This window comes from Podarcis liolepis (assembly GCF_965112155.1).
Source record: "Podarcis liolepis genome assembly, chromosome: 5".
NCBI classification, from domain to species: domain Eukaryota; kingdom Metazoa; phylum Chordata; class Lepidosauria; order Squamata; family Lacertidae; genus Podarcis; species Podarcis liolepis.
The window spans coordinates 12,392,893-12,420,766 of record NC_139556.1 but is presented as its reverse complement, the minus strand read 5'-3'; the positions used below and the strand labels follow the sequence as shown (position 1 = coordinate 12,420,766).

Here is a 27,874-nt window from a genome sequence, read left to right as displayed (position 1 = left end):
GTTCAGACAGAAAAGGCAGTGGCGTAGCGTGGGGGGTGCGGGGGGGGGTGCGGCCACACCGGGCGCAACATCTGGGGGTTAGGGTTAGGGGGCGCAAATCCACGGGTTAGGGGGGCGCAAATTACTTGCCTTGCCCCGGGCGCTGACAACCCACGCTACGCCACTGAGAAAAGGAGCAGAAATAGGAAGTCGTTTAGTGATATTTCCAATCAAATTTTGTTCAGTTTTTGACTACTTTTTAAGAGTAAATTTAATACGTGAGTGTCAAGCACTTCCTTTCAAAATTTGGATTTGGTAAGTTAAAAAATGGTTTACTTACAAATTTTCCAAAGGTCAGATTTATGCGCTTTTCGATACAGGAGTCAGAAAAGTTGCACAGGCAGTAAAACGTAGCTTAGTTACAAAGTGGCAAAAGTTCCGAGACTATTGGCATAGGAACTCAAGAGGGGCTGGTGAGATCCATGCAGCTGAGCTGGAGCAACCAGCTCAAACCTCTTCACATGCTGAGCTTTTCAACTAGACTGAATACAATAGGCTTGATTACCTGTTTCCTCCCAAGATGCTGGGAAGTGATAAGTCCTGCAGGACACCTTACTCTATGGCATTAACCCCTTCGTGTATTAATTAGACTTAACCATATTGGTTTTATGAGGCTGGTTATCCCAGTGGCATAGCTTACCTTACTGCCACCCGGGACGGACAGGCACACCTTCCACCCCGCGGGAAGCTTCCACCCTGACCCGGAAGCCTGACCCAGGAGTGCACAGCCTGGTGGCGCCCGGCCATTGTTCAAGCTCCAGCCTAGTGGAGGGGGGGGGACACAGATATGCTGCCACTGCCTCTCCCCTCCTCACCAGTGCTTCTGCTCCCAGGTCAGGCCTGACTCCCGGGGGCCAGGAGGGCTAGACCTGGCTGCGCTACACCAGGTTATCATGCCTCGCACAACGGAGCCTTGGGTTGGGGCAGAGATGCTGCCTCTTCCCTCCCGCACTTCCACCCCCTGGGTCAGGCCTGACCAGGGAGTGGAGCCACTGGGCCAACAGGCAAGGTTGGGAGAGCACTGCCGCCACCCCAGGCCTCCACTGCGGCTCGGCCTCGGCCCGCTTGCCCTCCATCTCTCTTGCCTGGCTTAGGGGCAGCACTCGGTGCATGCCGGCCGAGAGTAAGAGCTCCCACCGCCAGCAGCCCAAAGGGCAACTGGGCACGGCTTGGCCTCATCTCCCTGCAGCTTAGTGCCGCCCCCAGGCACCCCCCAAGCTACGCTAGTGGGTTATCCCACATGGTTTTTGTCACTTCTGTATTTGGCTACAGCGAGGAGAGAGATAAACAAGGGCCCAGGTTGGGTTGGCACCTTGGCTTAGCACACTGAAGTGTAAGGTAAAGGACCCCTGGATGGTTAAGTCCAGACAAAGGGGGCTGAGGTTGCGGCGCTCTTCTTGCTTCAGGCCGAGGGAGCCGGTGTTTGTCCACAGACAGCTTTCCATGTCATGTGGCCAGCATGACTAAACCGCTTCTGGCACAATGGAACACTGTGACGGAAACCAGAGCGCACAGAAATGCCATTTACCTTCCTGCCACATTAGTACCTATTTATCTACTTGCACTGGCGTGCTTTCGAACTGCTAGGTTGGCAGGAGCTGGGACAGAGCACCGGGAGCTCACTCTGTCGTGGGGATTCGAACCGCCAACCTTCCGATCAGCAAGCCCAAGAGGCTCAGTCGTTTAGACCACAGTGCCATCAGCTCCCTATGGAAGTGTAGGAGCAAAAAGGAGGAGGGACAAGCAAAACTGCTGTGAGCTCCTCTGGCAGCCTGCATGTTCTTGCAATCCTAAGAATCCATAGTCTAGCTTGACATGTTGTGTGAATCAGATCAGTGAGTGCCTGATTGAAGATTACAGCTTGTTATAGAAGACCTCTAAGGATGGTCTGAAGCTCAACATAAAAAAACCCAAAGATTATGGCCACTGGTCCCATCACCTCCTGGCAAATAGAAGGGGAAGAAATGGAGGCAGTGAGAGATTTTACTTTCTTGGGTTCCATGATCACTGCAGATGGTGACAGCAGCCGTGAAATTAAAAGACGCCTGCTTCTTGGGAGAAAAGCAATGACAAACCTAGACAGCATCTTAAAAAGTAGAGACATCACCTTGCCAACAAAGGTCCGTATAGCTAAAGCTATGGTTTTCCAAGTAGTGATGTATGGAAATGAGAGTTGGACCATAAAGAAGGCTGATTGCCGAAGAATTGATGTTTTTGAATTCTGGTGCTGGAGGAGACACTTGAGAGTACCATGGACTGCAAGAAGATCAAACCTCTCCATTCTTAAGGAAATCAGCCCTGAGTGCTCACTGGAAGGACAGATCGTGAAGCTGAGACTCCAATACTTTGGCCACCTCATGAGAAGAGAAGACTCCCTGGAAAAGACCCTGATGTTGGGAAAGATGGAGGGCTCAAGGAGAAGGGGACGACAGAGAACGAGATGGTTGGATAGTGTTCTCGAAGCATGAGTCTGACCAAACCGTGGGAGGCAGTGGAAGACAGGAGTGCCTGGTGTGCTCTGGTCCATGGGGTCACGAAGAGTTGGACACGACTAAACTAAACAACAACAAGGAAGTAAATAGAGCAGTGGTTCCTGATCCGCTGCACACTGCTCTTAGAATTATGGTTGTCCTGAAATTTATTTCTAACTCTGATTCCCCCCAGCTCCCAATTTCAGATTAATGTTGCTTTTCAGACCACAAGAAGCCTGAACATTATTTCTAATTATTGAAAGGTCCATCAAATCAACACAGCTGTTACAGAAGCTGCACCTGCTAGGCAAGGGATGCGGGGGTCACAAATTAAAGCCTACACACAAATCGCTTGATCCGTAGCTTCAACCTGATGCAAGAGGTGGGTGGGGTGGGTGGGGGGTAATTTTACTCATATCTTGCACCCCATAATTCAAGCTGGCATCATGGGGCAAGTAGGCTTGGTTTTCCTTATGCTTCTGCCTATCATCTGTCAAAAAACTTCAGTGGGGAGGCAATGCTTCTTTGTGCACATAGAAGCATTGTTTGTTGGCCAGATCATATACGACAACTTAACTCCTGTGATGCTCAGCATCATGCCAGAAGAAAGGTAAAGGTAAAGGGACCCCTGACCATTAGGTCCAGTCGTGACCGACTCTGGGGTTGCAGCACTCATCTCGCTTTACTGGCCAAGGGAGCCGGCGTACAGCTTCCGGGTCATGTGGCCAGCATGACTAAGCCGCTTCTGGCGAACCAGAGCAGCGCACGGAAACGCCATTTACCTTCCCGCCGGAGCTGTACCTATTTATCTACTTGCACTTTGATGTGCTTTCGAACTGCTAGGTTGGCAGGAGCAGGGACCGAGCAACGGGAGCTCACCCAGTCACAGGGATTCGAACCGCCAACCTTCTAATCAGCAAGCCCTAGGCTCTGTGGTTTAGATCACAGCGCCACCCGTGTCCTATGCCAGAAGAAAGCCGACAGCAAATGCCACTGAGCACGGTGAGACATCTAATTAAACATTTTTAGGATTGCTCAAGGGACGTGGGTGGCGCTGTGGTCTAAACCAGTGTTTCCCAACCGGTGTTCCGCGGCACACTAGTGTGCCGTGAGACACCGGCTGGTGTGCCGTGGGAGGGAGGCGGGCGAGTCGGGCGGCGAGAGGCGGGGCGGCGGCGGCGAGCACACGCGGGGCAGCGAGCGAGCGAGCTCCCACATCCCATCGCCGCTCGCTTCGGCCGGCCTACTGGAGGAAGGCGCGAAAACCCGGCGGGCTTTTGGGTGGGCGCCAAGCAAGAAAGGCGGGAAGGCTCTGGTCCCTCCCCTCCCGGCGGGGCTCCCGCACGCACCTTTCTGCGCCGCCGCGTCCCGCCTGAGCAGCAACAGGAGGAGGAGGAGGGAGGCCAGCGCCGGCCGGGTCCCCCGGGGGAGCGGGCGCTCCGGGCTGCTCACCATACCCCGCGTCTCGGGCGCAGCAGCCGGCAGTCCGAATGCATCCCGAGCCGCGCTGCTCTCGCCTTGCCTCCTTCTTCGCGCCTCCTCCCGGCTCGCGCGCCGTCCCTGCGCGGATCCGTCCAGCCTCCGGCCGCCGCCGCCGCCCCCTCCTCTTCCTCTCCTTCCCCCACCCACCAACCCGCACGGCGCGCTCCCACCGCCCCCGATGGGCGCAACCACTTCCGGGTCCGCTGCAGCCGCCCCTTCCCCGCCTCCGGCAGCCGAAAGTCCCCCAGCGGAGCCCGTCTGGCCGCTCCCCCCGCTCCCTGCCCACCTCCCGGTGTTGAGGCGCCCTCTTTCGTTGCTTCGCGGGGAGGGAAAAAACTTTGACCTTTGTGCGTCCCTCCCGGCGTGACGCTGCGCGCTGACGTCACTGGGCGGGGCTTTAATGGTGGTGTGCCGCGAGATTTTTTTCCGGTAAACAGGTGTGCCGTTGCCCAAAAACGTTTGGGAAACACTGGTCTAAACCACTAAGCCTAGGGCTTGCTGATCGGAAGGTCAGCAGTTTGAATCCCCCATGATGGGGTGAGCTCCTGTTGCTCGGTCCCAGCTCCTGCCAACCTAGCAGTTTGAAAGCACATCAAAGTGCAAGTAGATAAATAGGTACCGCTCCAGCAGGAAGGTAAATGGCATTTCCGTGCGCTGCTCCAGTTTCGCCAGAAGCGGCTTAGTCATGCTGGCCACATGACCCAGAAAAACTGTCTGCGGACAAACATTGGCTCCCTCGGCCTGTAAAGCGAGATGAGCGCCGCAACCCCAGAGTCGTTCATGACTGGACTTAACTGTCAGGGCTCCTTTACCTTTTTAGGATTGCTCTGCTGTTTGTGTTGTGTTAAGGAAGGGTCTACCAAGCTGAATTGCACAAAGCCCTTTCCAGACATGGGGTTTCCGTAGCAGCTAAAGCAAGCAGGCGGTACATGTCAAAATCCCTTGCCATTATGTTTGGTCTGCTATTTCTATTCTTTCAAGAGCCAAACAAGCAAACATATAATTATATTTCTGTGCATCATTTGTGTAACATCTTTATCCTCATAATAGAAGGATAATTAACATCACTAATTATCTAATTAAGTTCATTAAGCATCTACCGACAGTGCACTATGAAGCTGACATTATGTTCCACTGTCAACAAATGCTTTGATTTCTTAAGTAATTAAAATGTAAATTAGCATGCCATTAAATACACAAGGGGAGTTTTGAATCTGAAATTCATTTCAAAACTGCTCATGGCAACCCTCTTTTTTTTTGCTTTCCTTCAGTGAAACCTATTGCTATTAATGATGTATATTAAACTCTTTCCCCTTTGCAACATGAATGCCTGCTTTGATAACTAGCTTGCAACTAGAACACTGTGATGTAGCAAAAGGCAGCGAAATCATGTGAAGATACTGATCTGGGTGGGTTTTGTGAGTCCAGGAAGCTATCTCTGGTTTGTATTACTGAAATATATGTTAATTTGCGACACCATTGCTCACACAGAGAGACCGCAGGTACATATATGTTGGTCTAGCGACATGTTACCTAGATGTTTCATAATATGACTTTGGCTTTGAGGTTCTTGTGAATGAGGGAGGCCTTGAATCTTATGTCTTCAAATGAATCAGAATCAGAAGAATCTTTATTTGCATCAGCCACTTTTGTTGTTTAGTCGTTTAGTCGTGTCCGACTCTTCGTGACCCCATGGACCAGAGCACGCCAGACACTTCTGTCTTCCACTGCCTCCTGCAGTTTGGTCAGATTCATGTTTGTAGCTTCGAAGACACTATCCAACCATCTCGTCCTCTGTCGTCCCCTTCTCCTTGTGCCCTCCATCTTTCCCAACAACAGGGTCTTTTCCAGGGAGTCTTCTCTTCTCATGAGGTGGCCAAAGTATTGGAGCCTCAGCTTCACGATCTGTCCTTCCGGTGAGCACTCAGGGCTGATTTCCTTCAGAATGGAGAGGTTTGATCTTCTTGCAGTCCATGGGACTCTCAAGAGTCTCCTCCAGCACCAGAATTCAAAAACATCAATTCTTCAGCGATCAGCCTTCTTTATGGTCCAGCTCTCACTTCCATACATCACTACTGGGAAAACCATAGCTTTAACTATACGGACCTTTGTTGGCAAGGTGGTGTCTCTACTTTTTAAGATGCTGTCTAGGTTTGTCATTGCGCATCAGCCACTAGCCATAGCAATAAAGTAAAATGTATCAAGATAGAGGTAAAAACTTAACTATAGAAAATACATTTTGGGGGTTTACATCAACAATCAAATGACAGATCTTTTTCTAATTCCCCCGCTAAAAACCTTGCAGTTTTTGCTGCTACCTGGTCACCTTGATCTGCTAGAAGAAAGAACACAGTAGCAATAGTTGAGCAACCCAACATGGACAATAATAGAGGGGCAATAAATTCACTCCTTAAATCTTTCTAAAGAGTGCAAGAAGCACATGAGCCATGGGCTCAATACTACCATCTCCGCAAGGACATCACCATTTTCCCAGTGGAATATTTTGAAATCGACCCTCAAGTACAGCCGAAGGCAGCATATTCAATCTTGCGAAAGTGAAAGCGCGCCTGTATTTTGGAATTGTTAAATTTTGCAGATAGGGTGCCAAAGTGTCAGAATGACTAGGTGGAAAATAATCATACCACGGACAAAATTTCCTTATTGTGGCCAAATTGTTCTGTCGGTCAGTATCATATAAAAAGGTAAAGGACCCCAACAGTTAAGTCCAATAGCAGACGACTCTGGGGTTGCGGTGCTCATCTCGCTTTTTAGGGAGCTGGCGTTTGTCCACAGGCAGCTTTCTGGGACCTGTAGCCAGCATGACTAAACCGCTTCTGGCGCAACTGAACACTGACACCAGAGTAGGGCACAGAAACACCATTAACCTTCCTGCCGGAGCGGTACCTATTTATCTACTTGCACTTTTGGCATGCTTTCGAACTGCTAGGTTGGCAGGAGCAGGGACTGAGCAATGGGAGCTCACCTTGTCGCGGGGATTCGAACCGCCGACCTTCTGATCGGCAAGCCCAAGAGGCTCAGTGGTTTAGACCACAGCGCCACCCAGTATCATATAGGCACTGTCTAATTAAATTATTTGCTTTACTGAAGCCCAGTGTTACTAACTGTTATGGTGAGAAACCAGAAAAGTAAAGCTTTTGGCTGAGAATTTTAGTCCAAGCACTCTCATATGTCATCTCATGCAGCTATGCATTTATACTGGCTGCAATTTATCACAAAGAAGAAGAAGAAGAAGAGTTTGGATTTGATATCCCGCCCTTCACTTCCTTTAAGGAGTCTCAAAGCGGCTAACATTCTCCTTTCCCTTCCTCCCTCACAACAAACACTCTGTGAGGTGAGTGGGGCTGAGAGACTTCAGAGAAGTGTGACTGGCCCAAGGTCACCCAGCAGCTGCATGTGGAGGAGCAGTGAAGCGAACCCGGTTCACCAGATTACAAGACTACTGCTCTTAACCACTACACCACACTGGCTCTCTTGCACAAACTCTCACTGAATGGGAATTGTGCAAGAGCAGATACGGCCCCTTTCTCCACTGTCTACCATCCACAGTCGATCTTAGGAATGCCCAGCCTGTGATCTGATTGTCTTCTATTCATTTCTCTGTGTGATATTCCACGAAGTGCTTTGCCACAAGGTGACATTGAGGCTCCGCGACTGTGGTTTCTCTTCCCGGCAGTTGCTGCTTCCTAAGTGTAGCTGGTTGGAATGGGGGGGGGTGTGGTGGGAGGAAGATGGGGCAGAGAAACAAGGATTTTCATTTGGCTTGCTATTCCCCAACCATGTGGGGGTTCAGTGCAGTTGGCAATGTGCATTAGCCTCCTAGAGGGTTAAGGCACTAAGTTTATACGAGACGCCCTAATGGTTGGAGCTGCAGTCTGTTGAAACACAAAATGAGCATTTGATCCCGATTATGAGCGGCAGTGAGAATGAGATGTTTAATGAAAGTGCAAAAACAGAACTGCTCATTCTGTGACTGTCCCCAAGAAGCAAAAAGAAAGGAGATCTTCTCTTTTGCATCCAGCCGTTACGGAGAACAGCTTAAAAACCATTCAAGTAACAAAGTTGCATAATCACACGGGGTTGGGTGTGTGAAACTACTTTTATTATAATTGTTACTTCTTCATTTAGAAAAGATTCATACTAATCATATACTGGTTTTCCACAAGCTATGGTTTTCCCAGTAGTGATGTATGGAAGTGAGAGCTGGACCATAAAGAAGGCTGATCGCCGAAGAATTGATGCTTTTGAATTATGGTGCTGGAGGAGACTCTTGAGAGTCCCATGGACTGCAAGAACACCAAACCTCTCCATTCTGAAGGAAATCAGCCCTGAGTGCTCACTGGAAGGACAGATCCTGAAGCTGAGGCTCCAATACTTTGGCCACCTCATGAGAAGAGAAGACTCCCTGGAAAAGACCCTGATGTTGGGAAAGATGGAGGGCACAAGGAGAAGGGGACGACAGAGGACGAGATGGTTGGACAGTGTTCTCGAAGCTACCAGCATGAGTTTGACCAAACTGCGGGAGGCAGTGGAAGACAGGAGTGCCTGGCGTGCTCTGGTCCATGGGGTCACGAAGAGTCGGACACGACTAAACGACTAAACAACAACAAGAATCATATACTGACGTAAATGATAGGATGTGAATTAAACAATTACAGTCGTAACTTGGATCCCAAATGCCTTGGTACTCAGAAGTTTTGGCTCCTGCATGCTGCAAACCTGGAAATGATTGTTCCGATTTGCAAACGTTCTTTGGAACCTGAACGTCCAATGTGGCTTCCGTGGCTTCTGATTGGTTGCAGGGGCTTCCTGCAGCCAAACAGAAGTCGTGCTTTGGTTTCCGAATGTTTTAGAAGTCGAACGGACTTCCGGAACGGATTCTGTTCAACTTCCATGGTACAACTGTATTTTAATAAGCATATGGAGTTCTGAACATATTCAGAATGCTGTCATCTTCCTCAGTGGGGTTGTTTGCAACAACCTTTGCAGCACCTGACTCTCAAATGTTGGGATTGTTGAAATATATACAACAAGAAATTAATCAAATTGAGCCGTGTGACTCAAATTGGGTCTACTAGACCCATTTGGGGTGAAAAAAGCAATGTCTTCAACATTTCTCTGATGAAAATGGTACCCCTGCCCGTACAGGCCAGTCTTGCCAGACTCTAGGGTTGTGCGCTCATCTCACTCTATAGGCCGGGAGCCAGCGCTGTCCGCAGACACTTCCGGGTCACGTGGCCAGCATGACAAGCTGCATCTGGCGAGCCAGCGCAGCACACGGAACGCCGTTTACCTTCCCGCTGGTAAGCGGTCCCTATTTATCTACTTGCACCCGGAGGTGCTTTCGAACTGGTGTCCTAAAAGGAAAAGTGGGACATTCTGGGATCAAATCAGAAACCAGGATGGCTTCAGGAAATCTGGGACTGTCCCTTGAAAACAGGGACATTTGATGGTCTGATAAAATTGTTTCTGGGGCCCAGGATTATAGACCCTGGAACTAAAGCTTCATTAGTTTCATAGCAGATCCACTTCTGCTTGCTCCCACACAAGACCACTGGCTACCTAATCTGTCCTCTCCTAAAAATGCCATCCATTCCCATTCTCTAGGGATTCCTTCCTGGTAAAGGAAATACCGTATTTCTCGCTCTATAAGACACACCCGACCATAAGAAGCACCTAGTTTTAGAGGAGGAGAACAAGTAAAAATATATTCTCTTGCTCTCTGCACAGAGCCTCTCCAGCAAAGCGGCAGGAGAAATGGAAGGGGCTCCATTTCTCCTGCCGCTTCACTGAAGGGGCGCTGAGCAGAGAGGGAAAGCTGTGCAGTGCCTCTCAAGCGAAGTGAAGTCAGAACAGCAAGAGGGATCGCTGCGCAGCGAAAGCAGTGATCCCTCTCGCTCTCCTGGCTTCAGGGATAGCCACGCAGCCTGCATTCGCTCCATAAGAATCACACACATTTCCCCTTACTTTTTAGGAGGGGGAAAGTGCGTCTTATAGAGCGAAAAATACGGTATACAGTGGTACCTCGGGTTAAGTACTTAATTCGTTCCGGAGGTCCGTACTTAACCTGAAACTGTTCTTAACCTGAAGCTCCACTTTAGCTAATGGGGCCTCCTGCTGCTGCCGCACCGCCGAAGCCCAATTTCTGTTCTTATCCTGAAGCACTATTTCTGGCTTAGCTGAGTGTGTAACCTGAAGCGTATGTAACCCGAGGTACCACTGTACCAGCATTGCTTTTCCTAGTAGCTGCCTTAAACTACCAATCGTTAAACATATCTGAATGTTTCCCACAGTCTCCAGCTGTATAGGACCCCACTGCAGGGAAGTGGCTGCCCTATAGCTTTGTGTATGTATGTTGATCGGTAGAGAGGGTTTACGTGCAGAGCTAAGCCGTGAAGGAGACTCCTGGCTCATTGACTTCTGCCCGCTGGCCCAGGCCCTTGGTGAGGGATTCTTCCGCTTTCTAGGTCAGTCTTTATGGGAGTTGGGTATGAGTTATGTAATAGTTTTGTGAGGCCGCAATCGTGATTATGAGCTTAATGATGCTTCAAGCAAACAAACTCTAATGGCTTCCATCAGTGCTTTACAGTTTGCTTCCTGGAGAGGAGTTGCTGGTCAAGTGCAAACACAGAGCTGGATGCTGGCCAGTGTCAACTGGGATCCCATAGATCTTGTAGCACATTAACTTAAGAGCCCAGACCAAGCAGAAGCAGGACAGTTTGTTGTGAAGAATTGCCATGCCACTGGCACGTAAGGACTAGGTAAAGGTAAAGGGCTCCCTGACCATTAGGTCCAGTAGTGACCGACTCTGGGGTTGCGGCGCTCATCTCGCTTTATTGGCCGAGGGAGCCGGTGTACAGCTTCCGGGTCATGTGGCCAGCATGACTAAACTGCTTATGGCGAACCAGAACAGCGCACGGAAATGCCGTTTACCTTCCCGCCAGAGCATTACCTATTTATCTACTTGCAATTTGACGTGCTTTCGAACTGCTAGGTTGGCAGGAGTAGGGACCGAGCAACGGGATCTCGCCCCGTCGTGGGGATTTGAACCGCCGACCTTCTGATTGGCAAGCCCTAGGCTCTGTGGTTTAACCCACAGCGCCACCCGCGTCCCTCATGTAAGGGCTACTGGATGATAAAGCCTGGCCATCATTCTGAGGCAATTTGACCAACCTTGCTCTAGAATAAACTTGTTTCTGTGGGATGTGATCCATGAGAGGCAGTCAAGTACAACATTCCTTGTAATGCTAGAGAAGACATGTGGGGGGATGTTTGGTTCAGCCAGTCGAAACTTCCTGTTCCTCCTGGCTGGAGCATCCTTCCTTTGCATGTGATAGAAGGTGGGCGTGACCTAACCTGTCCAGGTAACAAAAGGATGAGGCACGCAGCACTCTCTCTCTTTGGACTTCCTTCTACGTTTGATCAGCTATTAGCTAGGACTGCTCTACTAGCTCTCAGCTAGCAGAAGCACTGGGATTATTCCCCCATACAGGGTAGATCCCCATGTACATATTTGTAACTAAGTCTGCTTTCAGGAATCCAACTGTGAACTGATGTGAGTAAACTGATTTTATCATCTTTAAATAAGATTGTGGCATCTTTATTCTTTTTAAGAGGGATTCAAGGGAACTTACCAGGAACGTACAATTCAATCTGAGACAGATTGAATTGTATAATAGTGAGAGGCTCGCACAAGCCTGCAACCAGTTATCTGCTGTGCATGAGAAGGGGAATGTAAACTCTGCTAAGTAAAGGAACTTGCTAATGCAAGTTAGGAAGGATAATAATAAACTATATATCCTCTCCTGCCACCTTGAGCATTCCCACAGTTTCCTCTTTTCTTGAAATGACTCGGTGTTAATTAACAAGCCATCAAAGCTGGGCTGAGTATAATGAAGCATCTCTTGTTGGCTGGAAGCCTTGCCAAAATAAAAAGGGCAGCTTTTCTCAACCGTGAGTCCCCGGATATTGTTGGACTACAACTCCCATCATCCCTGACCACTGCTCCTGCTAGCTAGGGATGATGGGAGTTGTAGTCCGACAACATTGGCTGACTCAAGGGTGATGAAGGCCACTCTAGGGCATAGCTCAGACCATGCACAGATCCCATTCATCTCAATTAGAGTCAACCAGGATGGAGTTTGTCCATTTTGGGGAGGAGATGGTGTCTTCTGCCTGCTCAACATGTGATTGAGAACCATAACCTTCCAGAATCATAGAACTGTAGAGCAGTCATGGCCAAACTTGGCCCTCCAAGTTGGACTACAACACCCATCATCCCTAGCTAACAGGACCAGTGGTCAGGGATGGTGGGAATTGTAGTCCCAAAATAGCTGGAGGGCCGAGTTTGGCCATCACTGCTGTAGAGGGACCACGAGGGTCATCTTTTCTAAACCCTTGCAATCAGGGCCAGATTTAGGTCTGTAGAGGCCCATAGCTACTGAAGGTAATGGGGCCCTTTATATGTCCAGCTGCCCTTTGTCAACAACCAATTGTTGCTGTTTTTTGTGTTGAATATATGCTATATGGTATTTTATGGACCTAATAGGTATCTAAAGCCATTTGCACATGCAGAATGCAGGCACCCTATATAGAGAAATGAGCAAACCAGTGATATTTTAGGGAGCAGGCTAGCAGGCGGAGCCCATGACTTACACCGTAGGAGCCTACACAACACAAAACACTGTTGCTGTACGTAGGTTTTATTTTGTTTGTTTTTTATCTTATATTTTGTAAATGTGCATCCAGGTTTTTTTCCCTTTACATTTTTTGGGGGTCCCCAAGAGAGTGGGGCCCTATGCTATAGCTTGTTTAGCTTATACATAAACCCAGCACCGCTTGCAATGCAGGAATCTTTTCCCAGCATGGGGCTCAAACCCACCACTCTGAGATGAAGAGTCTCATGCTGTGCTGACTGAGCTATTCATGGGGGAACCTTCCATGGTTACAAAAGGCTCCACCTTGTGTTCCCCAAATGAGTTACAGAACTCCAAAGGAAGCCATTCGTCTTTAATCTACTTATCCCAGCACCTTGAATACAAGCTGTCCCTGTTTTAGGATCCTTTCCCACACTGCAAAGATGTCAACGGGACTCCTGCTAATTGATCGTAAGATAATTGTTGCTTAAAGGCATGGGCGGCACTGGGTGGGTTGGGGGAAGCACCCCCCCAAACAAGGAGCTTGCTCCCCCCAATTGGTTCCCTGTTGCTGGACACCTGTCTGTGCTCGTCCACTTGACCAACATGGCCCCTACTCCAGATCTGCTCCCTCCCCAGCTTCCCCTGTGACCCACTTTTTAGCCTCCCACCTCCACTTTTGACCCCCCCAGGCCAGTATTAATCTTGGCCTACACTGCAGGGCTGTTGCGTGGCGAGTTCCTTCCTCCCACCAGTCGGAGTAAAGACACGAGACACCATTATTTTAGGTTAATGGGCTAAAAATGGCCACAACTTTATTGGTTACAGGTAAAGAGCGGTATTGGCTTAGGCATTGGTCCTATCAGGCTATCCGGCTTCAGCCTGTTTGCTTGAAGACCGGGAAGGGTTAACACCAGCAGGGGGAGCCCTGCTGATGCACATCAACTAGGGACTCCCCCGGGGTCACCGCTCGGGGGCGCGCTTTAGGCCCTGACCTCCATAGCTTTGGACGAGGCAATGCCCCCTGGAATCCTTTACCGGACTACCCTTCAATATGTGGGGCAGGTGATGGCGCTCCTACCCCCCAACCCATCTACATAACAATACCCCTACCAATACCTAACCGCCAAAACCAAGGAGTTGTGGCGATTTGCTACGAGGTAGGCGAAAAACCAAATGGCCGGTGCCAATTTGCCAAGTGGAAAAAATTCCTACCAGGCCCCTTAACGGCGACCAACCGAGGTCCATAGCAAGGTCAGAAGGGGAACCTTAAAGGGTGGATGGCTGGGAAACCTCAGCAGCTGCGCGGACCAAAGAGGGAGATCCCGGGGCCACGTCCACTTTAAGTGAGGCAAGCCACACACCCCGAGCCAGCCGATTGGCTGGCTCAGGGGATGACACGGCCCGAGGATTCCCCTGATCACGCGGGGGCTGGAAGCCAGCCTCTGCGCGCGTGTTGGGGGGCGTGAAGCCTGCAACACCACCTCCTCCCAAGGTTGGAAGTGGCTTTGTGAGCCCCTCTCAGCTGGCCCAGCCTTCACAGGGGACAGAACTATGGGCACTCTTTGCCTCTGTATTTACCAGGCTATTATGAAATATTATTATTAAACTGTTATGCCGCTTTGAGACTTCTTTTGTATAAAGCGACAAAGCAATGTCATAATTAAGTTTGCAAAGCTAGGAAAGTTGGGGTGGAATAAAAAGGGACACCGTATGCAGCTCTATAATATTTAATACCTTCCCTCCCCCCGCCACCTTTCTGCTTGCCAAAATTTCGGCCGTTCACAATAATAACTTTAAAACAGCGATAAAGGCCGTGCAGGCATTTAGAATGCACATTGTAGTTTAGCATCAGTAAATTCAATCAACCAGCCTTTGTCTAGCCAGAGGCCATTACAGAAATCAATAAAGAACAACACATTTGAAATATGATAAAACATAAAAAGGATGTAATAACATGGAATATTTTAGTAAAACTAGAGTAATATAGGGCTGCCCCTTTTATCTTTTTAAGGGGGACATTCAGGTGAACAGGGAGAAGGGGGGGTTTACTGTGGGGCTGGTGGTAGATTCTTATTCCCCCTTTTTAACTTGAGGGGAGGGGCTTACAGAGGTTTACAGGGGTTTCTTACATTTTTTGTGGGGGTAAGTTATTTTATTTCTTAAATCAAAGCAATATATATCTATGTCTGCCTGTCTGCCTGCCTGCCCATCTATCTTTTTGACAAGATCAAACCTCAACATTCTTTCCAATTTAAGCATTTTAAAAGTAAAATTAATTTTATACAAATATACTGGGTCGTAATGTTTTTTCACAGAAAGATTACATTATTTCCTCCCGGAATGACTTTCCTAAAAAAAAAAAAAAAAAAGGTAAAGGTAAAGGACCCCTGACAGTTTAGTCCAGTCGCGAATGACTCTGGGGTTGCAGCACTCATCTCACTTCACAGGCCGAAGGAGCTGGCGTTTGTCCACAGACAGTTTTTCCGGGTCATGTGGCGAGCATGACTAAGCTGATTCTGGCGAAACCAGAGCAGCGCATGGAAACGCCGTTTACCTTCCTGCCAGAGTGGTACCTATTTATCTACGTGCACTTTGATGTGCTTTTGAACTGCTACTCTGAGGGTTATGTGTGTCACTTTAACACAGGAAGCCCAGTGTTAACATAACACCAGTGGGAAATGACCATGATACTTTCTTAAAGTAAGGGATTACTTTAACACTTTCTTACTTTTCCAAGTTTCTACCATGGAGAAATACAGTATATATTAGATGCATACAAAGCCAGTATCTGTAAGTCTAAGTGGGTATTGGCCAAGCAATTGGTGTAGCAAATAAATGCATGCATTTATATACACAGCCATGTGAACTTATCACTGACAGGTTGCTTGTGACAGGAGAAACATTTTTTCCTTGCCAATGAAAATTAGTAAATGAATAGAAAGAGAACCTACCCATGTGACGCTGACACAAAAACCTTGCGCACACACTATGTAAAAGAATTAAAGTTTACTACCCCCCTACTACCCCCGATCAGAAGGTTGGTGGTTCGAATCCCCGCAACGGGGTGAGCTCCCGTTGCTTGGTCCCTGCTCCTGCCAACCTAGCAGTTCAAAAGCACGTTAAAGTGCAAATAGATAAATAGGTAAGGTAAACGGCGTTTCCGTGCGCTGCTCTGGTTCACCAGAAGCGGCTTAGTCATGCTGGCCACATGACCCGGAAGCTGTACGCCGGCTCCCTCGGCCAGTAAAGCGAGATGAGCGCCGCAACCCCAGAGTTGGTCACGACTGGACCTAATGGTGAGGGGTCCCTTTACCTTTACCTTTTACCCCCCTGCTCTCTCCATAGCTCTCACTCCACTCCTCTCTTCTCCCCCAACCTTGATTTAAAATCTGAGATTTTGATTTAAAATCTGTGGTTTGTGCATTTCTTTTCTTTTTTTAAATTTTTATTTACAACATAACATAACCCCCCCCCCAATAAAGAAATCCACCCTCACTAAACGTGAACGTAACATACAATGAGCATAACATACAAAAGTACAAACAACCAAATAAAAGACTTCCTTTATCCTGTATCTGGCCTCCTTATTTACTTCTTATAAGCCATTTCCTTTATGAATAATTATTAAGATTTTTCTAGTTATAACTTAAATATCCACAAAGTCTCCTGCAGATATTAATCAAAACAAGTCCAGGTGTGTATTTTAGGGCACTGTTTTGTGAAGTATTCTCTGAATTCCCCCCCATGCTTTTTGAAACTCTTATCTTGTGTGATCCCTAGTTGCCTCTGTTAATCTAGCCAGTTCAATATACTCTAACAGTTTGTCTTGCCATTCCTTTTTTGTTGGCACAGTTTCTTTTTTCCAGTTTTTAGCAGTTAGGATCCTTGCTGCTCCTGTGGCATAGAGGAATATTTTCTGATCTTCTCTTGCTATACCTGTGTCCATTATCCCTAGTAGAAAAGCTTCTGTAATTCTCATAAAGTTATACTCATCGTATACTATGTTCCAGAAGCTTTTGGTTTTTTCACAGGTTGTGGTTTGTGCATTTCAATTTAGGGCTGAGCCAAATATGGAAGAGCGTTCACAAACCACTTTGTAACATCTCCTTACTCTTTCATCAGGACTTTGTATCGCGTCTGGAAGAATACCGGAGAAATGGTCAAGAACTATATGCGCTTTTGTGCAAGGACCATGCTGAGGTAGGAAGCCCCAACCTCACTTTTCTGCTCCTAGCCAGGGCTAGTCATGGGCACATGGGCTACTATCCAGCAAGGGAATTGTGGTGTTTTGAACATAGCATTGGTACATTTGCAGTTTTTTGGGCAACCTAAACACAAAACATTAAGGGCAGCAGAACATCACTGAGTTTTGGGAGCCCATGCAGCGCTGCTGAGCAACATGGACTCGGAAGTGCAGGTGTCATTGGTCTGATGTTTAGTTGAATAAAAAGCGGAAGCAAGGGCTGATCTCTGCAGATTAGCGAAGGGTGAAAAATTGATCAGTTTCCCTCCGTTTCTCTGTTTGGTGATCTCCCCTGCCCCCAATGCTGTTCACAAAAGAGTTTTACCATCCTTAAGTCCAGTTTGTCCCATTTCCACAAACATTATTCATCATCACATCATCATCAATCTTTATTACGGCCCAGAGACCCAACAAATCATTACAAAACAATACACAATTCATACAGCCTACCTCCAGTTTAAACAAGCATTTTGTTTAGAATATAGGGATCACTGGTTCTTGCAACCACCGATAAAAACTTTGCCACTGCTAATGTTCTAACATTTGTCCGGTCTTCCAGTAGGAACCTGACATAGTGAGCCTCTGATTTTCCCGGGAAAGGTACCAGCGAGGGTAGTATCACTTCAGCCCTGGCTTGCTCATATTTTGCACAATGCAACAAAATATGACAAACATTCTTTTAAGATTGGCACAGAAATTTTTATATATGGGTTTTTTTGCTAGCAGTTGCCACTAAAATGCATTTTCAGTGCTATGCACATTTTTTGTGCATGCTTCCCCTAATATATAACACTTTGGTTGTTGTTGTTGAAAAGCTGGATCAAAACATTCTCGGAAGTGCAAAATTTCAAGGGGTGCTGCACTTCATTTTCCCTACCGGTTTGAGAAGTGTGTTTTAGGTAGGTAGGCATTAAAATGGAAAGCAGTTTCTTATGCATTCATACTACAGCGTAATGAAAAGGACTCCTTTGCAGGCTTCATTTGACAGACCTAACCGTACGTGCTTTTTTACACCCAAAATGGGCTAAGGGCAGCTATGTTGGTTTTCTCACCTCTATTTGCATCAGTGGGTAGATTAGAATTTGGACCAAGTACTGCTCACACACTCCCCTGCTTGGTGGGAAAGGAATGTTTTTCCCCCCTTTTAAGTGCAGTAAGTATGTGATTTTTCCAACGAAATATTCTACATAGGAACATATAATAGTTGATAGGAATGGCTACATTAATTGTGACTGACAAGCCATTAATCGACGACTCCTTTTTCATTTAATACATTTACTAGAAAAACACCATATGCATGCATATTTGATTTTTTAAATATATATATATATATAGAATTACTGGGTTTTCCTCTGTTGATTGTAATTACAGTGGTGCCTCGCAAGACGAAAAGAATCTGTTCTGTGATTCTCTTCGTCTAGCGGTTTTTTCGTCTTGCGAAGCAAGCCCATTGACGGATTAGCGGATTAGCGCTATTAGCGGCTTTTAGCGGCTTATCGGCTTATCGGATCAGCTGATAAGCAGCTTAGCGGCTTAGAAAAAGGGGGGAAAGGGGGGAAAAACCACAGGAACTCGCAAGACATTTTCGTCTTGCGAAGCAAGCCCATAGGAGATTTGTTTTGTGAAGCACCTCCAAAATGGAAAACTCTTTCGTCTAGCGAGTTTTCCATCTTGTGAGGCATCCGTCTTGCGGGGCACCACTGTATTTGATTGCTTGCAATAAACTGAAGATGATAGTGGTGCGGCAAAACAATTTAATACAAAAACTCTCAATGAAATGTAAATGGTTGTTACAAAAAGGGTTGTTTTTTTTTAAGTTGCTTGAGCCTGGAAAACTGCTGAAAGTCCAAGCAGACTGACGGACAAATTGTGTGACCTTATCTAAGGCAGCTTCTTGTACCACTGGAGGTCTCAGGGCTGCAACCTCAAACCTGAACCTAACTTCTGGAGCAAGGGGCAGGGAAATCTTAATAGTGGGGAAGGGGTCCTGTTTTCTACCTCCTGAAACATTCCTGTATAGTGCAGGGAAACTGCACCAGTTCCATATTTGGGAGGACATAAAGTGTAGGAGAGAAATCTGAGATAGGGAGGTGCTCTCCCAGTGTACCTGAAGGAACATCTTTACCCCCATCGTTCAGCCCGGAAACCTATGGCCTTCTGGCAGTTTCCTCGCTGTAAGAAGCGAAGCTACAGGGAACCAGGCAGAGGGCCTTCTCGGTAGTGGCCCCTGCCCTGTGAAACACCCCCCCCCCATTAAATGTCAAGGAGAGAAAGAACTACAGTGGTACCTCGGGTTGCAGACACTTCAGGTTACAGACTCCACTAACCCAGAATAGTACCTCGGGTTAAGGATGAGAACAGAAATCGGGCTCCGGCAGCGTGGCAGCCCCATTAGCTAAAGTGGTACCCCGGGTTAAGAACAGTTTCAGGTTAAGAATGGACCTTCAGAACAAATTAAGTTCTTAACCCGAGGTACCACTGTACATAACTTTTAGAAGAAACCTGAAGGCAGCCCTTTATCGGGAAGTTTTTAATGTTTGATGTTTTGTTATGCTTTTATATGTGTTGGAATCTGCTCAGAGTGGCCGAGGCAAGCCAATCAGATGAGTGGGGTATAAATAATAAAAATTTTGTTACAGATAGGTAGCCGTGTTGGTCTGCCATAGTCTGAGTAATACCCCTCCCCACCTTCTCACTATATAGAAGGATCTGGCAACTTCTGTTTCAGTGTATCTGAAGAAGTGTGCATGCACACGAAAGCTCATACCAAGAACTAACTTAGTTGGTCTTTAAGGTGCTACTGGAAAAATTTTTGTTATTAATTATTATGTGGCTACATATGTACGGCATACAAACCTTTCTGCTTCTCGTAGCCTAGGTTTCCATGGTAAAGGTCTCCCACTTCAGCAGCCCGATGAAATCTCTGAATAAATGTAAGAAAACCAAGCTGAGTTGTTTTGAGTGTTTTGAGTCTTTCTTCGCAGAGGTTAATGTGTGGGTACAACAAATCTGCAAAAGCCTGGGCAGACCTTGAGGAGCAGCTGGTTCGGAGAGGAGGACCTTGGGCTTCAGCCTTAGCCCCTTCTACTTCAAGGTGGATTCTGGATGGATACGAAGGCCCTTCGCGGATGAGGAAGAGGGTTTGGCTCAGAGTCACCTATCATACAGCTGTGTCAACAAGGAACAAGGTGACATGCTGTGGGGGCAACAAGTGGGAATTATCTTCCATCAGTAATGGCCTTGTAAAACTAATCATGAGGGGCAGCTCTTTCCTCTAGAACGTTGGCACCTACAGTCAAACGCCTGTTGTCGAATGTAATCCATTCCCGAAGCCCGTTTGGCTTCCAAAATTTTCGACAACCGAAGCACAGCTTCCAATTGGTTGCAGGAGCTTCCTGCACTCAAGCGGAAGTCGCGTCGGACATTCAACTTCCAAAAAACGTTCGAAAACTTCTGGCATTTACTTCTGGGTTTTCGGCATTGGGAAGCCAAAACGTTCCAATACAGGGGTGTTTGGGATCCGAGGTTTGCCTGTACAGTCATACCTCATGTTGCATCCGCTTCAGGTTGTGTTTTTTCGGGTTGCGGACTGCCAACACCCGGAAGTACCGGAATGGGTTACTTCTGGGTTTTGGCAGTTGCACATGCGCAGAAGCACAACCCGTTGTGATCACGTTCACAACCCAAGCATCCACTGTACTTCTTTTGGCTCACTTGCATATTATCAGAAGCCTTGAAATAAACTCGGACGGCTTATCAGGGGTCCTCCATCTGGCAGATGTTGCCGCAGAAGAGCAGACTCTGTATCAGCTTAATAAATGTGCTGGCCCTGAAGGTTAACCGTGCGGCGAGGGAGGTCTGAGTGCAGTCCGAGGTCGAGGGTGTGGTATGGAGGCTGTCCGTCAAAGCTGAAGCGGGCTCCAAGGCAGGGAGTCAGGTGAGGTCAGGAACTCTGGCGGAGGAGCAGGCAGGAACAGGCTACCAACAATGTTGCTCCCGCAACCTGGGACTGGGGCTGGCTGGCTTTTATCTGCCCCGAGGCATAGGGCGGCCCCGGTCCACAGGTGACTTGCCTCTCCTGGCCTGGAGGTGAGCACTCCTCCTGCGGGAACTTAGTTCCCTCCGCCTCTCTGCCCTGAGCCTCTGCAGCTCAGGAGAGGCTGGAGGGTTACCGGACCCAGAGGCAACCTCAGCTTCCCCTGACGGGGCTGAGAGTGGAGTACCTGCAGGCAATGGGTCCTCCGTCACCTCAGGGGCCAGAGCAGACTCAGCTGGTGCCTGCAGCTGAGGATCCAGCACAGGTGAGGGCCCTTCAGGGTCAAGCCCCAGCCCCGGCTCAGCTGGTTCTGGAGGCGGGGACTCCTGTGCAGGCTGGGATTCCTCAGGTTCAGCCTCCGAGTCTGAATCCCAGGCCATTACAATCAACCATGGCTTGTTGGGGAGAGAATGATATCATGCCCGCAATCTCCACCCTCCTCCTTCCTCCTTTCATTCATTGACTTCCATGCTTCCAACATGGTCTCATTATAAAACTTAAATCAGGGTTTCCCTGCTGTCTCCAGCTGTTTTTGGTCTACAGTCCCCATCATCCCTGACCACTGGGTCCTGCTAGCTAGGGATGATGGGTGTTGTAGTCCAAAAACAGCTGGAGACCCAAGTTTGGGAAACCCTGATGATGTGCGATAAGCCCCATCAATGGCTGCTGCTAGTAATTATATGGAACCTCCATGTTCAGAAGCAATGGGCTTTTAAGTACCAGGTGCTGTCGACAAATAAAAAGGAAAGATTGACCACCTGTATGCCATGCCTTGCTTTATCATGGAGGGCACTCTGGACGGTTCATGGAAGGGAATACTCTGACCAGAGTTCTAGTTTGATGTAGAAGTGTGTTGATCTTCCTGTTTTTCCCCCATTTCAGTTGCATAATTCCTCTGCCCAGGCTCATCAGCCACAAGACAGCACATTTGCTATAACCCCAGAGGAAAGCCAAGGTAATATTCCAGGGCTGACGGCTCCATGAGATAAATCTGGTAATGTATGGAAAGAACAGGCAGCCAGGCAGGCACCAATCTGATTCCGAAACATCTGTTTGTGTTGGACATCTGATTGCTTTCACAACAATATACCAGGCCACGATGAAATGAATTCATGAAAAAGAGCAAATTAATATGATAAGTTTAGTCCGAGTTATTTGATCAAGATGACACCTGATCTTGTAAATGCCATTGGAAGGACCTGGTGCAGTTTGCTAGCTAAGCAAGAGAGCTGTGGTAGAATAAAGGTAAATGTAAAGGGACCCCTGACCATTAGGTTCAGAGCCTAGGACTTGCCGATCAGAAGGTCGGTGGTTCGAATCCCCGCGATGGGGTGAGCTCCCGTTGCTCGGTCCCAGCTCCTGCCAACCTAGCAGTTCAAAAGCACGTCAAAGTGCAAGTAGATAAATAGGTACCACTCCAGCGGGAAGGTAAACAGCGTTTCCATGTGCTGCTCTGGTTCGCCGGAAGCGGCTTAGTCATGCTGGCCAATTGACCCGGAAGCTGTACGCCGGCTCCCTCGGCCAATAAAGCGAGATGAGCACCGCAACCCCAGAGTCGGTCATGACTGGACCTAATGGTCAGGAGTCCCTTTACTCTTTACCTTTATATACTTGAGCATTCAAACTATAGCTAAATAAAGTTGGAGGGAATTCTGAACATCGTAAATAAAGATAGGCAATGAAGGTTCCAGGCGAGTCTCCTTGGGGAAAGCATTCCACATAAGAGGAACCACCGCAGAAAAGGCCCGTTCTCGTGTTGCCACCCTCTGGACTTTTTGTGGAGGAGGCACACGAAGAAGGGGCTCAGATGATGCTTTCAGGGTCTAGGTCAGTTATGGATATAGAAGGCATGACATATACCAGCCTTGTGTAGAGCAATTTGCCCAATACCATAGTGCAGGCTAGGGAGCAGAAAGAGACCGCTCTCTTTCTCATGCGCCCACTTCTTTGATTTCTCTGCTAGCTGCAAAGGAAGGGAAACTACCGTATTTTTCGCTCTATAAGACGCACCAGACCACAAGACGCGCCTAGTTTTTGGAGGAGGAAAACAAGAAAAATATATATTCTGAATCCCAGAAGCCAGAACAGCAAGAGGGATCGCTGTGCAGTGAAAGCAGCAATCCCTCTTGCTGTTCTGGCTTCTGGGATAGCTGCGCAGCCTGCATTCGCTCCATAAGACGCACACACATTTTCCCTTACTTTTTAGGAGGGAAAAAGTGAGTCTTATAGAGCAAAAAATACGGTATTTTCTGTGACCATCAGCCTAGAAATGCAGTCTTCCTCCAAATGTCCACTTGGTATAGGGCATTTAAGAAAAAATACTAGTCTGCCAATTTTGACCATGAAGAAGGGATTTGCCCTCTTGGAAATGCAAGCTACGATGGTAGCTAGTGAGTTTGTTGGGCTTGTTTACAAGGCAAACACAGCTATTTGTTAGCCATTTATTATTTACTGTAAATATACTGCCATTGATCCTGTCTTTCCTACTGATACAGGAGAGCAAAAGCTAAATGGAAGAGAAGGAGAGATGGATTGTGGGCAGTTGACATTCTTCCCTGCCCTGCATGAAAGTTTCCAGTCGGAAGAATTTTTGGAAATGTGCGCAGAGCGGAAAATCATCCTGCAAGAGTTTGTACAGGATGAAAAGGTACCACCAGTTGATTCTGGGGAACTTTTGTTTTGCACATCACTGTTCCCAAATGGGTGGTGGGGTGTAATTTGGTGCAGAGAAGTGGAACAAGAAAGCACCTCAGATCCTGTTGAGGCCTAGACTAGACCATGGCCCGGGGGCTGGATCCAGCCTTCTCAATCCGGCCCGTGGACATTCCGGGAAACAGCGTGCTTTTACATGAGTAGAATGTGTCCTTTTATTTAAAATGCATCTCTGGGTTATTTGTGGGGCATAGGAATTCATTCATCCCCCCACCCCCCCAAATAATAGTCTGGCCCCCTACAAGGTCTGAGTGACAGTGGACCAGCCCCCTGCTGAAAAAGTTTGCTGACCCCTGATGCAGACAAAGCATCTACTAAGCATCTTAGCTACAAAGAGGGTTCAGTCCCCCTCTGCCTCAAGAGTAGACCAAACAGTTATCTTGTGGTAACTCTATCCTTTGACTTGAAAGGATAGATGGGGATGACACGATACAGGCTGTTTTCAGATTGCTGCTAGTTTGTGGATGTTATTCAGTTATATACAGTGGTGCCTCGCAAGACGAAAAGAATCCGTTCTGTGATTCTCTTCGTCTAGCAGTTTTTTTGTCTTGCGAAGCAAGCCCATTGACGGATTAGCGCTATTAGCGCTATTAGCGGCTTTTAGCGGCTTATCTGCTGATCGGATCAGCTGATAAGCGGCTTAGCGGCTTAGAAAAAGGGGGGGGGAAAGGAAAAAAACCCCGCAGGAACTCGCAAGGCATTGTCGTCTTGCGAAGCAAGCCCATAGGAAATTCGTTTTGCAAAGCACCTCCAAAACGGAAAACCCTTTCGTCTAGCGGGTTTTCCGTCTTGTGAGGCATTCGTCTTGCGGGGCACCACTGTACCGGCAAACTCAGGTTGCACAAAGTGAATTTCATGTCCTTGTACAACAAACCTGCTTCCAGGAGGGGGAAAAACCCACGCATACTTTTTGAGGTGAAAAAACTGGTGGGGCAATGCGCTGCAAAACTTAGGTTATTGATTAGGGCTGGGTGATATATTGATATATCATCCAAAACTGGTTTGAAGTCCATATCAGTTTCATAATTTTTGACCTGGGAATATATCGTGAATCATGATGTGTGTGAGTATTTGTGTGTGCTATGCAATAATCACAATTCAGGAAAAACCATGAATCCAGCTAATGCCATCCTTATTTCAGGCATCGTGATATATCAGTATATGGCAGTGTTTAGCTGGTGATACATGAATGTCAGGATGTTCGATACCAGACATTGCCCAGCCCTGTTATTGATTGCAACATCATATGCAGGGCTAGATTTAGGTTTGATGAGGCCCATAGCTACTGAAGGTAATGGGGCCCTTTATACGTCCAGCTGTCCTTTGTCAACAACAAATTGTTGCTTTTTTGTGTTGAATATATGCTATATAGTATTTTATGGACCTAATAGGAATCTAAAGCCATTTGCACATGTTGCCATCCAACCAGTCCATGCAGAATGTAGGCATCCTATATATAGGTAAAGGGACCCTTGACCATTAGGTCCAGTTGTGGCCGACTCTGGGGTTGCAGCACTTATCTCGCTTTATTGGCCAAGGGAGCCGGCGTACAGTTTCCAGGTCATGTGGCCAGCATGACTAAGCCACTTCTGGCGAACCAGAGCAGCACACGGAAACACCGTTTACCTTCCCACCAGAGCGGTACCTATTTATCTACTTGCACTTTGACGTGCTTTCAAACTGCTAGGTTGGCAGGAGCAGGGACCAAGCAATGGGAGCCAACCCCGTTGCGGGGATTCGAACTGCCGACCTTCTGATCAGCAAGTCCTAGGCTCTGTGGTTTAACCCACAGTGCCACCCGCGTCCTATATATAGAAATGAGCAAACCAGTGATATTTTAGGGAGCAGGCTAGCAGGCGGGGCCCATGACTTACACCATAGGAGCCTACACAACACAAAACACTGTTGCTGTATGTAGGTTTTATTTTATTTGTTTTTTATCTTATATTTTGGAAATGTACATCCAGGGTGTTTTTTCCCTTTAATTTTTTTGGGGGTCCGCAAGAGAGTGGGGCCCCTAAGCTATGACTTGTTTAGCTTATATATAAATCCAGCACTGATCATATGACTTCCCTTCAGACAATTCAGAACGATTGCTCAAGAAACAGCTCATTTGCTATTGACTTGAATGTGTCTCCACGTGAAAAAACTCCGCACATAGAAAGTTAGATGCTAGGGAGAAGTGTCCTCTTTGATGAGCTAGTTTTCTGTGTATAAGAATTGAGGTCAGCATTCAGACAGGGCCCTCTGCCTTCAGCCGTTCACAGTACAGTATGTTTATATTGGACTTGCAATTAATAATGTACTCTTACAACCTATTACTATCTTTACCATGGGATGAGAAAATTACAACCTCACTCTCCCTACCCCCCCCCCCCGCCAATATATATCCTTCATTAACTGCAACTTTATATAACAGCATTTTGTCACTGTAGCATTGCCTTTCAGAAATGTTCAGGAACACTGTCGAGCCGATATGTTCATCAGTCAAACAAGGTCCTCTGAATGTGATACGTATGTGTTTGCTTGGACTTTAGGTTTCTTGTAGATCGAGGCAACACAATTAAGCTGTTCCCATCAGTGTAACCTCAGTGAGACAGGTTTTGCTTGCCTTGGCACACGTAATGTTGCTACCCAACATCCACACTGCTTTGTTCCTCTGTGTAACTCCACAGGAAGCCACAAGACATGCCAGAAGCATTCTTTTAGCAACAGCTAAGTCGATACAAATTTTAGAAAGCTGCGGGAGGTAACATTAGCCGTTATATGCTCAGTTAGCATGCTAATTCAGTTAGTCTGCTGGCCACAGAGCAGGAACCAGCTCTCTCACAGCACTGCTCCTTGATAATCACCTCTCCCGTACCAAATTGCTTGCGCTGGCTTCTGAAACAGTTTGATTCTGTAAAAATGTTGTTGTATGTGGAACTGCACACTTTGGGTTTTCGCAGAGATGGGCAAATTCTCGGCTGCCGCGATTACTTTTGGGAGTGTTTGCATTAGGAAAGGGATAAACCAAATGGATCAGCTTCTTGCACTGTAAAGAACCTGTGTTTCTCAGTGAACCTGTGTTCATGCATTTACCGCACGTAAACATGCTTGATTTTCTTAGGATCGGGTCCTAAGATAGCTCAGATGCTGGGGCTCTGAAAGGTCTCTGTGCCGTTGAAAAATAACTCCCTCTTTCCCACAGAAGGAATTAGCAGAGGAAAAGCAAAATATCTGGAGACCGATTCAACAGGAAAGATAAAGGAGGGGTGGGAAATAAGAACTACATTGTTTGCCCAGTTGAGATCAAGGAATATACTAAGATTGTGTTATTTCCAAGCTACAGTCAAATCATAAAAACCCATTCAGTGTTTTGTGTGGAACTGCCTTCAAAAATGTTCCAGAAACTTTAGTTGGTATGAATCACTGCTTGAATATTTAACTGAGACCAGGCATTATGTACATATTACACCAGTACAAAATAATTAATATGCATAAATAAAGATCCTGAAAGTGTCTATTCCTAGCAGTAATTAATTTCTAATTAGTACTGAAGCACTTTTCCAGTTATATAAGGTAAAGGGACCCCTGACCATTAGGTCCAGTTGTTACAGACTCTGGGGTTGCGGCGCTCATCTCGCTTTATTGGCCGAGGGAGCCGGCGTACAGCTTCCGGGTCATGTGGCCAGCATGACTAAGACGCTTCTGGCGAGCCAGAGCAGCGCACAGAAATGCTGTTTACCTTCCCGCTGGAGTGGTACCTATTTATCTACTTGCACTTTGAGGCGCTTTCGAACTGCTAGGTTGGCAGGAGCAGGGACTGAGCAACGGGAGCTCACCCCGTTGCGGGGATTTGAACCGCTGACTTTCCGATCGGCAAGTCCTAGGCTCTGTGGTTTAACCCACAGCACCACCCGCGTCCCATTCTTCCAGTTATATATGTACATTTAAAGGAAAGATACATATAAAACTCTACCTCCATAATGTCAAACTTTTAAAAATACATTTTTAAAAAGCTTTCTAGCTACTGCCATTAGCCATGTTTCTACAATGGCAATGAATGCAAATGTTGGGTTTTTTTGCGGGGGGCGGGGGCGGGAAGGATATCATTCTTTACCCAAGATTAACTCAATAGTCTTATGGTATAATAACACTACAAATCTCTTTCATAAACAAAATACAGCTGCAAAAGCATTTTTGTTCTAATTGAAAGACTGACCAAGTTCATAAAATGACACCAGGAGGGGTG

The 27,874-nt window shown here is 47.3% G+C and overlaps 1 protein-coding gene across 2 annotated transcripts in view; it reads left to right on the top strand.

The window, feature by feature from the left end:
• The window catches only part of WDFY4 (WDFY family member 4), a 218,664-nt gene that overhangs the window by 114,283 nt on the left and 76,507 nt on the right, over positions 1-27,874 (top strand). For both annotated transcript variants that reach the window (XM_083505395.1, XM_083505396.1), the window contains 4 exons: positions 16,772-16,849; positions 19,877-20,080; positions 21,811-21,883; positions 23,424-23,575. In XM_083505395.1, the coding sequence (XP_083361521.1) occupies positions 16,772-16,849; positions 19,877-20,080; positions 21,811-21,883; positions 23,424-23,575 (507 nt within the window). The remainder of the gene's footprint in view (positions 1-16,771; positions 16,850-19,876; positions 20,081-21,810; positions 21,884-23,423; positions 23,576-27,874) is intronic.